At 42.8% G+C, this 13884-nt stretch overlaps 1 protein-coding gene across 1 annotated transcript in view; it reads right to left on the bottom strand.

The window, feature by feature from the left end:
- Positions 1-13467, bottom strand: part of THEMIS (thymocyte selection associated) — an 84417-nt gene extending 70950 nt beyond the window's left edge. Inside the window, exon 1 of the mRNA XM_086632087.1 lies at positions 13294-13467. Coding sequence (XP_086488213.1) covers positions 13294-13384 — 91 coding nt within the window. The 5' untranslated portion in view covers positions 13385-13467. The remainder of the gene's footprint in view (positions 1-13293) is intronic.
- Positions 13468-13884: the final 417 nt, after the last annotated feature.

Here is a 13884-nt window from a genome sequence, read left to right as displayed (position 1 = left end):
GAGATGGACACCATGAAATCCCTAGCTGCTCCCCTGAAGAAGACAGATACCGATGTACATTTTTAACCCTACGTAGAAGAATCTAGGTTAAAAAAATTAAAGACATGTGGCAGATACTTTCAGCAGGCTGGATGTGACAACACTGCCTGGTTTCCCTTGCTGAGAATTCTACGTAGGATCAAGGGATCTGCTGTACTTAGACTCTAAACTCCCCTGGTAGGCTACTGCCTTTCTGTTGCACACTAGGATGATGATTAGCACCGAGATAGTCTGGATTATAGTGCCACACAAACATCAGCTACATTCAGGTGAAAGAATGTGCTGTTTATACATCCCTTCAAACAAGCTGGTACTAAGCAGAAGACCAAGAGAGCTGCTACCCTTTAACTGAAAAAGAACAATCTGGTTTTCTTGTTGTAAAGACAGTGCATAGTTGTTTGCTCCCCCTTTAGTCCCTGAGCAATTCAACATTGACTCAGAAGTCTCCAGTGGATATTGCTACAGCTGCCATCGATAGGCTGGCTGCTGCTCTAATACACACATGAGGAATTATCATAGCTCTCATTGCTTTAGCTGAGCTCCATAGGATATTTTATGACAGTCAGAAAAGTATATGTGCAATACTTATTTCATATTAGAGTGAGAGGGAGAGAAAGATTGAGCAGCCGTGAAGAAGGTAATATTCCTTTTGTGCTGAACCACCTCACTCCTCACATCAGACACAGTAGAGATCACAAGCAACCATGGTATTATTAGATACAGGGAATCCCAGAGGACCCAGCGTGCTGAGCTCTGCATTATAGAAACATGGAAAGATGAGCAAAGAATTCCAATATTCTCACCTCTGAACAAATATTTGCGAAAACCTACTCAAAATGGGAGCTCATGACTTCTAGAGGCTCTTTTCCTTCAGTGCAAATTCAGACCCAGCTTCACCAGACTACCTCACTGGAAAATAAACCCCTAGAAACCATTTAACATATGCAAGTAACTACACTGACTAATTATGGGCTTTGGTCACGTTTGCTTTCATCTCTGCTAGACAGCCTTTGCAAGCGTGTCCCTCAATGCAGTTGGGCTCGTCATGCACCCTCGCGTGGGCAGTGCTGCTCCATAGGAGCAGAGGCACGGAGCCGCCCAGGTTGGGCGACCTCTCTGGCCAAATATTGCCCAATATATTGTTTTATTATTATTATTATTATTATATGGCCAAATAACGTGGTAGCTGAAAGAGAGCAAACTGAGAAATAGCCCTGAGGGGAAGAATGGAGTAGTTAAGGGGCTGAACCTCAAAAAAAAAAAAAAAAAAGTGATTGAAGAAGATTTAACTACTGCTTCAGTCTATAACTGCAGCAGAGTGATGCCACCAAGAAATGAAGAGAGGATTCAGAGGAGGGCCTTGTTTCTTATCATGGCTGGTTCTTTCACTTACTGCTTTTATCAGGCTTGCTTTTCCTCAAGCACAATAGCTTAACTACAAATTGTACTACAGAGAGTTTGAAAAGTCCAGCCCTCCATCACAAAATAAAAAGTATAAACGGTGCTTGCAAAAAAGTGAATACACTGATCAATTAGTGACGGATCCAAGGCTGAAGACCCATTCTGGCAATACCTGTGAGAAGAGATTAGCTTTGCCAAACACTCAAATGATGATTGGATGACACAAAAATTGGCCTTTGACAAAGCGATCAAAATTTGCCAAACATGTGAAATGCAGATAACAACCTACACAAGGTAAACAGTGGCCTGGCACTGTAGAGAAGGCAGAGAATCTAAAGCACTACAAGAAAAAAATAAAATAGACAAGAAAGGAAAATCTACATTCATAAAAGAAAGAAAGTACCTGAGGCAGACAAGCATATGGAGTTCAAGCTGGAGTCTACAAAAAGCATTACATGGATCTGCAGGCTCTGTTTGAAACATCAAGGGCCAAAATAATGCATTCAGAAAATGATGGATTGTAAATGCCAGGCTGCAAGAAGTAAAAAAGTGTGCACAGAGCAGACACACAGGGCTGTCACAGCACCTTAACTCTCAGAGTCTTTCATCAAAACAAAGCATAACATTGTTGTGGAAAACAAATGGATCATTCATCTAAAAGCATCAGTTCTAAGAAAAAGCGAGACGAAAATTAAAACTTAAAAAAACAGTCATGCTTTTAATTAAAATAAAAAAAAAAAAAAAGAAAAATAAAATCAAGGGAGCTGGTTGTCTTGTCATCAAAGAAATAAACTATTACATGGGTACATATTCCACCAGCAAAGATAACGTTTTGTAATAAAAAATACCAAGGAAAGTGAACCCCTTCTTGAATTCAAAAAACAGAGGAGGAAAGAAAAGATGTATTTTTTAGCATCATCAAGAAGGCAAAAGGTATTAAGCCGCTTGGAATGATGTTTTAATTCTTTTAGAAGAGAGAAAAGCTTTTAGCAGAGTAGAAGTGGAGAGCACCTAAGTATCCCAGGACTCGTGGCCATAGCATAGTACCTTTCACCCCAGAAGAAATGTTGGATAAGTTGTTTATATAACCACTGGGTAACGGAGGTATGCCACCACATTTTCCATCAATTAAGGAAGTCAGAAACCAATCTTCAACAGCTTATCAGTAATAAAACTCATATATATATATATATATGAGTGAAGAGATAGATAGATAGATAGATAGATAGATAGATAGATAGATAGATAGATAGATGTGTATATATGTATGTAGATAGATATCTACCTGGACGATCATTTTTGTGGGCAACTTGTAGGACTTTAATTACCTACTCCTTTATCAGGTTCATTTGAAATAGATCAAGAGGTTGAAAGATTATGAGGGTGAGAGGCTGGGAGGAGGATGGCTAACAGACCAAGATTGTGATGGTAGAAGCTTCATTTTTAACGATACCAGGAAAAAAAAAAAATCATTAAAAAATGAAACTCTGCCAGCCATACAAGAGTAGATTCATTTTTGAGGGTGCAATTTCACATACAGTATTGATTGTAATTACATATTTGTCTGCAACTAGATTGCCTTAGCCCTGATTTTAGCTCTTGCTCGGCTGTTTGCCTGGAATAGTACAATGAAGATTACATTCAGACAAGAAAAATGTTACCTGTGGGATTTGTCATCTAGGCATTTGCAGCAAATATTTGTGCTGATAAAAGGGAGGGTGGGAAACTGCATGGTTTTCAAAAGGGACAATAAAAATTCTTTTTCCTTTAAAAGCCATGATAATTAGTCTTAAAACATTGTGAAAATACCCGCTGTGTGACAACGTGACCCTGGAAGATTTTACTTCAGCTGTGTGATGTGGAACCACACACACAATATATTGAAAAATAAAATTAAAATGGACATTTTAGTACATTTGTTTGTAGTTGCACAACAGTAACTATTTTTCCCACTTAAGCCATAAAGAAAGTGTAAGACATTGAAAATGTAAATCGAGTAACCTTAAGGACTGAATCGTTCAGATTTGAGAAAGATATATACAGTATAATGCAAAAAAACATTTTAGCACAACCCAGAATAAAGCAGCTTATTTACAGTGATCAAACAATACCCCTGAAGGCTGTAATTAAACAGCTTGTTGCCTTTGAAATCACCTTTTCTGAATTGTTATGTTGTTCAATAAAAAACACATTTATATCCTTTCATAAGCTCATCTCTAGTTTGACAATCCGTATTAGCAACTGCTGTGATGACATCAAAGAAACCATAACAATTGGTTCAATAACTTTTTCCTCCATCTTTCCTAAGCAGCCACACCACCATCCTCCCTAACATGAGCCCTTTATTTTATTTATTTCTCATTATAGGTACAAGAAGAGTCTTTCTGTATTAAAAACAACAAAATAAAACACAAATAACAGTGAATGCCTGAGATGGAGAACGTTGTTCTTCATGTCAGGCCATGTGACAGTACCACTGAGAGAAATACTTTATAATACAAGGTAGAACAGCAAATATCTCAGTAATATTTCCCTTTTTCTTCCCAGCAGCTTAGAGCCCCAGTTGGTGACTGCTCTCGGAGTGAACGCTTCACTGATGCTGATAGGAAGTATGGCTCAAAATCAGGTCCGTGACTAAACAGTAATAATACATCACTCGTACGTAACTCCCTTTTGTCACACTCCCCTGGGCAGTTTAGCAAGGAGGGCTAGGGAGAGCAACACAAACAAGACAAAAGGCTTGACTAAGGTGGCACAGAGGACCATTCAGCAGCACTGGAGCTCAAGCCCAGGCTGGCTGACTACCAGTCTAACCCTCTGTCTGCTCCAGGGTGCTGCTAAGTGCTTCCAAATATCCCGTTCTTTTTTTTTGTTCTTTTTTTTGTGTAACAAAGACCAAGCTTTTCTCCTAACAAAACCAAATGATGTTGCAGGCCAGACACTAGGCATTGACTCCCTAGCCCCACGAGTTCGAATCCTTGAAGGAAAAAATTCTCCCTTTCATCTCTCAGTAGCACCCACTGAATTCATTGCAGCTGGCAGGCTAAGCGGGCTTTGAAAGAAGATCCAAAGAACCAGGAACCTGGCTGCTTTGCAGAGAGATGAAAGATCTCCTGACATGTCCTGAAAGAGTAGAACTTTGTCCCAACTTTGTCCTTTTCCCAGCGCTCCATTCTCCGCTATTACGCTGTCATCGGTTGCCCATATGTGTGCTGCCTTCCCAGATCAGAGGTGACTCTTTCAGGGGCTGGTGAAATGGTTCTGCTTTCACATAAAGGCACAACCCCCCTGGTGCAGCCATTCAGCCAGAATCACAATAGCCCGCTTTGCTTTCCCCAATGACATAGCTCGGCGGAAATCACAGGTTTATGAAGGCTGCTGCAGGCTCCCAAAGTAATATGAAGGGCATAATGTATCTATAATTAGTGTCAATAAAAAAGATATCATTCTTTATGGGCGTTATTTGGGAGTTAGCCAATTGTTCAGAGTTTATGCTCTTTGGCAAAAAGAGAGATCTATTTTAAAGTTGCGGGGAGGAGAATTTTGCTTAATAATTTTATTAATATTTTTCTCTGATTGATCAGTAGGGAAAAGCAAACAATTTCTGACGGTGAGAAGTTAGGTGTCTTTTTTTTCAGTCAAACACCTCCTGAGCACTGAAGATGCTGATCAGCATGCTGGATTTTCCCCACTGATCTCAGATAAACTAACATGCAGAGGGGAAGACACAAAGAGGATGAAAATCATGCGTGCAATGGCCATCAAAGAAGGAAGTGTGCCCCAGCTTCTCTCCAACCCTACGCTGTGAGAGTGACTGTAAATAAAATAAAGCACCTGTATGGTTTTTATCTACCCCTTCCATCCTAGCCCAGAAGATGCACCCACCAAGAGTCAATGAGCCCAGCTCCCCTGTGCCCACTTGGTGCTCCAGAGGCAGCATCGGTCATGAAGGTGACATGAGTTTGTGTAGAAGATCCTCTCTCAAGTGACAGAGCAACTTACTGGGCTTTGTAACAGCTCTTCTCTCTTTAACACATCCTAAGCAACAAAATTGTGCAGGTTTGGTCAGTCTGGGACACAAATCCTCCCAGACGTTCAGCTGCTGAATTGCCACTGAGGTGAACTCCCTTCAAAAGGCTCTGTGCAAAGAAGGTATCTTATCTTGGTCATAACTAATTAGGTGGCAGAGGGCCTGATTTTTGCCAGCACAAAACCATCAAAAAACAAAAGCTGTAAGATTTATCTTTTGTCATATAAAGTCAAACTTTAAATGTCAAGTGCTTTAAGCCATTTCAATCATAATGGAATTTTTAAAAAAATTACTTCTGCAGTTTCTGATTTATTCCTTTCCTGATAGGTTTATGGCCCTTTTTTTTAATACTTCCTTCTGATTCCCATCCATCCGGAGGGCTTGCGCTCTGCATGCCGCAGCAGAGCTTTGTGCGTGCAGCACCCACTATAATGGAAAGAGCAAGCGAAACCACAGCTTGAAATGCAACATCTTTGACCTTTTGTTTGGGTTTACCCACATGAGCCGGAATTACTGCAGCAATGAAGAGAATGCGAAAAGCTGCTTTTGAACAGCATTAGTCACTGTTTCAGCTGTTCGTGATTTATTTAGTTTTATCCATTTTCTTTGCAGCATAAATTACCTTGACTTAAGGTATGCTTATTGAAGCGTATGTTGAGCAGCAAATCTGTGCTTTGTTGGACTGGGTTTAAGAAGGCTGTTTAAGTTAAGTCACAGGATCTGGCCAGAGAGTTGAGCACTCCACAGATAAAGCCCAGAACTGGAGACATGTTTAAGCATCTTCCCCTACTGAGAACCACAGCACACTGCCCCTTGTGCCACTACTGCATGTGCAATGGAGCTAACCAGAAGCAGTGAACCTGGACTAATGCCACGTTCCCTCATTCATAGACCACCAGTTACCGCAAGAAAAAATTACCCCACAAAAGCCCGGTAACCCAGCAATGGTGCGTGGTCATGGGCTTGTGTGCCGTGAGAAATTTATCCCAGGATCTTCCCTCTGCTCTCATTTGCCACAGTTGTCCCCTTATCTCCCTGAAGCCTAAGCCTGAGTTTGTGAAAATTGCTGTGGTAATTTTATAGGACGGCAAGTTCATGGGTAGGGAAACAGAGGTCCTCCAGTTACAGACCTCCTCCTTGCATCCCTGGGAGCCCAAGAGCAACAACAGCTGTGGAGCTCTCTCCACTGCAGGAAACCAGCACGTTTAGGGCAGCTTCAGCAAGCCAAGGCAGGGAGTTGACCCCTGCGTCGAGACAAGCCAGGCAGTTTGGGTCTTCTGCCCATCTCCTACGCCGTCCACAGAAAGGCCCACAGCTGAATGTCACAGAAAGAAAATCCCCATAAGGAGATCCTCGAAACAGCTTCACCCTCAGCACCAGCTACCTAGGGTCATGTTTTTCTCCATGTTTCTGGATGAGTCATCCCATTGAGGGCAGCAGCATGAATAAAATGAACAATATTTGACCCATAAAAGTCAGGTTTTGTTCTCATATTGCATTCACTGAAGGGCACTTTTCTTCTTGTTCAGAATAAAACATGTTTTTGAAGCAGCCTGAACAAGTGCAGGAGAGTTTCAGTGGTACATATTAATAGAGAGAATTTACCAACATGCTCTGACTGCTGACCACAAAAGAGAATCCAAACAATCTCTTACTCCTGCTGTACCTGGGGTCTTGCTCCTAACGGCTGAACCGAGAGTAAGGGAAACAACTATGTTCAAGGGGGAAAAAAACTTCCATTTTACAGACAGATTTGGCTTCTATCTCTGTAAAAAAATGAGACAAATTAGCAAGTTCAAAGACTGTACCACAAATTTCTACCATTTCATGTGCAATTCTCCCTTTGACGTGCACTCAACTGAGACTCCACTCAGTAAATGCACAGGTCATTTTTGTTGATCTTCCACCTCTGAGAAATTCAATCTTAATTATTTTCATCAAAGCTGTTCAAAGCTCTCTACAATTTAGCATCTGTTTAAATTGCCTTGTTTCTTTTTATAAGAAAAAGTGCCTTTATAAATCCTGAAGAGGCAGCCTGCTTATTTTATTCATACGTATTACAGACTGCATTATCCGTCTTATCCTATCTTTCATCGACTCACTGGCTTTTCACACTGATCAGGGAGCAGGATTTGTTCCCCCTAGGTTGGCTTAAAAACAGTGAAAAATCATTCCACCCTACATGATCGTTTTCTAACTATTAATGTTGAGAGCGATTTCTTGTCTAAATTAGGACTTGGGGCAGCTGAGACTGGATGTACAAGGATTCCTTGTCTATTGGGTCTACCTAGCTGTGGTTATGGGGTTAACAGAACGTTTTGTAAGTGGTTCCAGTGCTCTACTGATGGCCAGATAAACCTGTTGCTCCCCTGAAAGGCTCACAGGTGCTTTTTCCCGGTAACAGAAGCAGAAAGGGTCAAATTGAAACCGCAGCGAGAGCGAGCAGATGTGGATACACAGCCAGCAAAGGAGAGCCAAGAAGAACCGTGAGCCTATGAGTGTTCATGTTCTGTATGGCTCACCAAAGAGAGTTTTGAAATGGAACTACGTATTTGGAACTACACCTTCACCAAAGAAGAAGCAGATCCCAGAGGGTTTTGTCTGGCATTGTCCCTCACGCAGCTGTCAGAGAGCACCAAGCAGCTGCCTGGAGGGACATCCCTACACAGCAATGCTGAGCACCTTCAACTCCCTTAGGTCTGGAAGTTAACCGGGGATGTATATGTGATCCCACTGTTGCCTCTTCGCACCATTTTCTCCCTGTGTGGAGAGATCAGACCCCCAGGAGAAGGAGCAGAGCATGGAGCACTACATTTATTGACAACATGCTGTTTCCCAGGACTCCCACCCTGCGGCGGTGGAGGCTGCTGGCTTACGGTTCCCTTCTCCTCAGAGAAAGCACACAGAGCATAAACTTTCCCAATGTCTTTCGCAGGTCCATCATAAAGACGAGATGTCCTGGCACCACTGTTTATACAGCACACATGCTACTTCCAAACAGTTGAACTGCAGAGAGGAGCTACCATCTCTCCCTGTACTCTGACAAGTCCCAATCCTTGGACACCTAATCCCATCACTGATGGGTGCATTTAGTTTTAGGGGAATAAAAAAAAAAAGCACTGTGAGATTTCTATTTAGGTGGAGCAAAACCAGGAAGGCTGGAGGTAAGAAATGTGGCTAGTGGCAAGAAACACCAACAGAAGAGGTGTCTCGAGCAGTTCTACATTTTTCACAATTAAAGTTTGACACCTTTTACTGTCCTGCTACTGGTTAAATTAAGCCTGCAGAATATTAAATTCAATTACCCATAAAATAATTATATCAGTATTAAAACAGACATAATTTTTGCAACATAAAGATGAAAGCCCGTACTTGCATGCTATCCGTAAAAACCAGCGGTCATAGAGTACTTAGCTGACTAAGCATCAATATTTACCAAAATGTTTAAAGAAAAATATGCAATCAATCACATCAGTTTCCAATGCAGTTTCAGTAGTTTAATTTTTCAATAACATATTTTAATGAGCTATTATATTGTCATGTACTTCAGTCTGCACTGTAGTTCCTTTCTAATCAGTGCTGATTACCAAGATATTTGTATCTGGCAAACTTGCTCTCATTTTATAATCAGCCTTCCTATTCCCTTCAGAGATTCAACAGCCCAGTTTCTGTAGCAATGGTATTATGACTGCAGAGTCCAAACAACTGCCCCGAGAGGCATCCCAGAGGTTTGCAGAACCACCTGCTCCTTTCACCTACGTGTCTGTTTTCAAACCAAGGATGACAATAATTTCCTTACTTGTATGATTCTTTGAGTATAATGAATAAAAAGCACTTTAGGAGAACTCAGGGCTATTACTAAACCCCCAAGTTCTTGACTCCGCATGATGTTGGACTGTCATAGACAGTGACTGCAGGTTGGGTCTCTGACCATACAGCCACACGTTGCTGGAGGGAAAGGGGCCTGGCAACATGGGAGTATGAACAAACTCCTCAAACCTTGGCTATCCTGCCTGAGGCAAACTGGATAAGGCTTCAACCAACTCCAAAGTCCAGGTGTAGCAAGAAAAACACTGATGTCACCCCAGGGAAACCTTTCCCTCTGTTTCAAGCCAGGAACAGATGTGAACAGGAACAGAGCTTCCTCAGAAAGGTGTCTAAGTTGTAGTATTCACTAGCAACTGCAAAAGATCAATTGCCTGTAGCTTCTCGAGCTGAAAGTATTCTGAATGGGAATGGGGTGTGTATAGGCCTGTCCATTTGCAATTTGGGGAGCTACAGATAAATAAATCACAACTCTATTAATAGCAGCAGGAACATAATTTTTTATAGGCCAGTAGAGAGAATAATGGTGGAATGGGTGCACATGGGATACATTTTCAACTAACTCTCCATCAGGAACTGCAGCAAGCAGGCTTGAGTTTGAAAAGAGAGCCCCGGTTTGTGTTTGGTGCTACATGGGTATGAAGGCAGAAGAGGATCTTTTTGAGCTTTTACCTTGCCCAAAGGCAAATTCCCTGGAGCTTGTCTTTGCAGCTTCTAATAAGAATACCTCAGCACATGGAAAAAGATACATCCATCCTTACAAAGACTTAACAACATTATACTTTTCTTATGCTTCCAGAGCTACTGAGATTGTGTCAAGAACAATAAGGCTAATTTGCAAGTCCTTTGTTTGTAAAATCATTTAGACCTAAGTGTAGTGTGTGCAAAATGTTGCTTCCATACAGAGTAAATGAAGAGTTTCATCCCCACAGCCCACAATCCCCCCCAGAAGACCAGTGAATGAATTACACTCTGTTGTCTTCTTGTCACATTGATTACTATAAACTTCTCTGGTTGGCTGCTGCAGCTTTGATGTGACAGCTCAAATGGATGTAGTAGATTGCTATTTACTTCAGTAGCCATTCTTTGTACCTGGTTAAGCTGCTATTAAGAAACCTTGCACTTTTTTCTGGGGTTGTGGAAAAGGGTACATATGTACATATGTACAAATTCTTGCTATTGTAAATTCTTACAATTTAATTAGAAAATTAATCATCCCTTGTGATTGACCACTTTCAAACAATCCAGTGTAATGCTTTAAAAATAACTCCTAATAATAACTCCTTAATAATACTCCTAATAATAAATCCTTAATAAAAATTTAAATTTTTTAAATAAAAATTTAAAAATAACTCCTAATAATAACTCCTAATAAATAACTCCTTAATAATTCCTGTGAAATCCAACCCCATAAACTAGCTAATCCAAGTAGGACTCAGCTGACCAGGATGGCTTTGTAGTCAGTTGGGAGCTACTACAATCGGTGCACGAACACTCTGATTTGATCCCTGCAACCATATTAATAAACTCATGTTCCCTGCCAATAGACCTGCCACGAAAAAGGGTTGTTGCAGGGGCAGGGGGATCTGTCTGAGGAAGGACTAAAGAATGGTTGTTCTAATGGAAATTCGAAGCGGACAAAGTGGTCGGCTCTCCTGTTTAGCAGTATAACAGGAGTTACTTCAGACCCTCTCTGAAGCACTGCTCTTGCTCCAGAAAACGCAACACAAATCATAATGCAACTGTGGAACAGTGTGTTCACTCCTGCTACCAGGTACGGAAGGAAGCAAAATGTGCAGGAGAGATCCGAGACCGACACAGAGCTCAGGGAGGGAGAGGAAGGGACAGTCTAGCCCGAGAAGATCTTTTGTAGCCCTAGATCCTGCAAACCTCTCAGGCACAGAGTGTGTTGAGTGTCTCAACCTTCCTCTGCAGCAAGGAAGAAGAGAGAGGAACCAACACAAGCGTGATAGTGGACATCAGTTTCTAGGTACTTGCAAGTAGACTGGAGATGTGCCAGTTGTGTGGGGAAGGAACCAAGTGGCACATCTGTATCAGCCTTGTTCATTGCATAAGCAAGAAACGTCTGCACGTATGATAGTGCTGCATCTACGCTGCTAGTGGAACTGCGAATGAGTACAGCTGAGAGGAAGCCACCAGGAGCAGAGGACAGGAAGAGGTGGTGCTGCTGAAGACTGAAGAAGCATCAGAGCAGCACAAGGGCTCTGGCTGTTAGTGAAAACCTTCCCGGGTTGGTATAGCACATACCACCCCCTCCCAGGGCTGTGCAGGCTCTTTATTATTGAGTCACCAGTGAGTAGCCTTTTCCTCTCACATGTGAGGACATTGCTATGGAATGGTCTGTAGGATAAGTGTCCCCTGTTTTTTTCTCAAGTGGAAGGGTTTACATGGTAAATGGAAGCACATGCTGAAATACCCTGGCTCCAAAGATATTGCAGTATGAGCTTTATCATCCACTGGCAGCAGGATGCAGACTGGAGGGACTCGGAAACCTGCTGACTGCTGGGCTACTGTAATTTTGTCACAGCATTTTCTGTATACATATGTATCTCACAGTATTTTGTGTACACATATACATACATGTGCACATACATACAACTTATATTACCTCTGCTTCCTAGGTGTGTGGAAAGAGCCATATATAGTGGCTGCTCCAACTTAAGGGTTGATCTTTCCGTTTTTAGTTTAGATTCCACTCTTCATCACTTAGGTAGTAGTCTTCTTAACAAGAACCTAATTCGGTTCAAGTTCTTGGGCCATTTTAAAATGTAAAACTTGAACAGCATACACGTTAAAGGTCAGAAAAGGCGTATTTTCAAAAATTTCTGATAATTTAGGCCAAGTTTGTTTCCCAGGATGTCTTTTGGTGTATTAGTACTATTCATGTGTCCTAGGCAGTTTCCAGAGCAGCCAGGAAGGGCAATCAGGAGAACGTGGATGGTAGGTCACTATTAAAGCTTAAGTCTGCCCTTTCCCATTTTCTTTCCACCCCCAAGAGCCTGTTCTTATGGAGGGAAGAATCACTCACTCCAGCCACAGCACTGAGGTGGAAGCTCAGACTTTCTATGGCCACAGCTCCCCGCCACCACCTCCTTTCTCCTCCTACTATGGAGCAGCGTGGGGATTTTCAGATTAATGTAAAGATAGATATTGTGGATCCTGAAACAGAAGCAGTTTCAGGTCATTTCATAAAGCCCCGTCTGTTTCATCTAGGATGACCCCAGGTTTTCCCTTGTAGTGGCATGGAGGTAACTTTCTTTTCCTATACTAATACATGGACCTGACATTGTGTTTTCGGTGTCATTAAAGTCCATGCCCTGACCAAGCACAGAACTCTTTCCTCCAATGTAAGCATCTTTACTATCCTTCCACTGGGTTTTGTGTACAAGCAGATCCCAGTGATAAAAACACCATAAAAAAGATCTGCTGCAGGAAAACCCAGTAAAACATCACCCCTGTGATCACTCCTGACTTGCCCATACCCATCTCTTCATATTGTTGCACACCTGAGGTACCCCCAAACACAGGGCAGAACTTCAGGAAAACCTTATGGTCCCTCATGGTCACTTTCCTGATGCTCCAGTTCTTTATTTCTGAGCCAAAACCCACCTCTCCATGCCAAGCCCAGAAGAGAGGAGCAGGTTTAATCAATTAACCTCTGTGAGGTGATTTGTGATTGCTGATTTGACATCTCTGTGTGAGTGCAAAGCAAATTTGTGACTCCAGGATACGGCAAGAACTAACTACAGCTCCTTCCTCGCTGCCTGTGAGAAGACCAGATGCACACTGTACCAAAAGCATCTCCAAAGCCATTGATCATTATGTTGATTCTTCAAAGGGAAAATTGCAGCTGGTGGGCAACTGCTGGGAGACAACTGCCAGCATCCTCCCTCTGCCTCCCCGCAACCCAGTCCCAAGGGGCACCGGATGTCGAAGGTGGACTTGCAAAGCCCTGCCAGAAAGCACCCGACACTCACCTTGGAAATAGATGCCTGACTGGATTTGGAGGACCCTGGGAAGGTCTCTGGGGTCCAGAGAATGAATGAACTTCTCCAGCGTAGATGCCATGGTCTGCAGCAAGGCAGCATGTGGGTTTGGCACGTAAGGACCAGTAAAGAGCTTTCGAGGCAGCAACACTCGCAGCCTGGTGCATGCCGTGCCTGGGAGAGCCGTGGGGCTTGGCAGCGCAGTGGGGGAGTGGCACGGGGAGGTACTTCTGCTTCCTCCCCTCCGTGGCCTCTTCCTCCCACGGCTGCAGCTGGAGCGGGGTAAGGCAGGGGGATGCTGAGCTGGTGGCCCCACTGCTGGGCTGGGGTACCTGTGCCCACCGAGGGTCCGTGCCAGGCTGGGAGAGGTGTGGGGGTGCTGTGGGTACTGGGCTTTGGAGGGGGCGGGGGCATCTGCCTCAAACCTCCATCTCATTGGTGATGGTTATTGATCCCATGAAAAGAAGACGTGGAATACCAGCCCTGCCAAAAGCGGGGAAAAACTATCACGTCTGGATGGTTTTGGGTTGTTTGTGTTGTTTTTTTTCTTGGAACATGGCAAAATAGTTTGGTGTTTGTTCT

Source organism: Tauraco erythrolophus, chromosome 2, assembly GCF_009769465.1.
Source record: "Tauraco erythrolophus isolate bTauEry1 chromosome 2, bTauEry1.pri, whole genome shotgun sequence".
Lineage (NCBI taxonomy): Eukaryota > Metazoa > Chordata > Aves > Musophagiformes > Musophagidae > Tauraco > Tauraco erythrolophus.
Note: the sequence above shows the minus strand (reverse complement) of the source record. Positions and strands in the feature narration are given on the sequence as shown.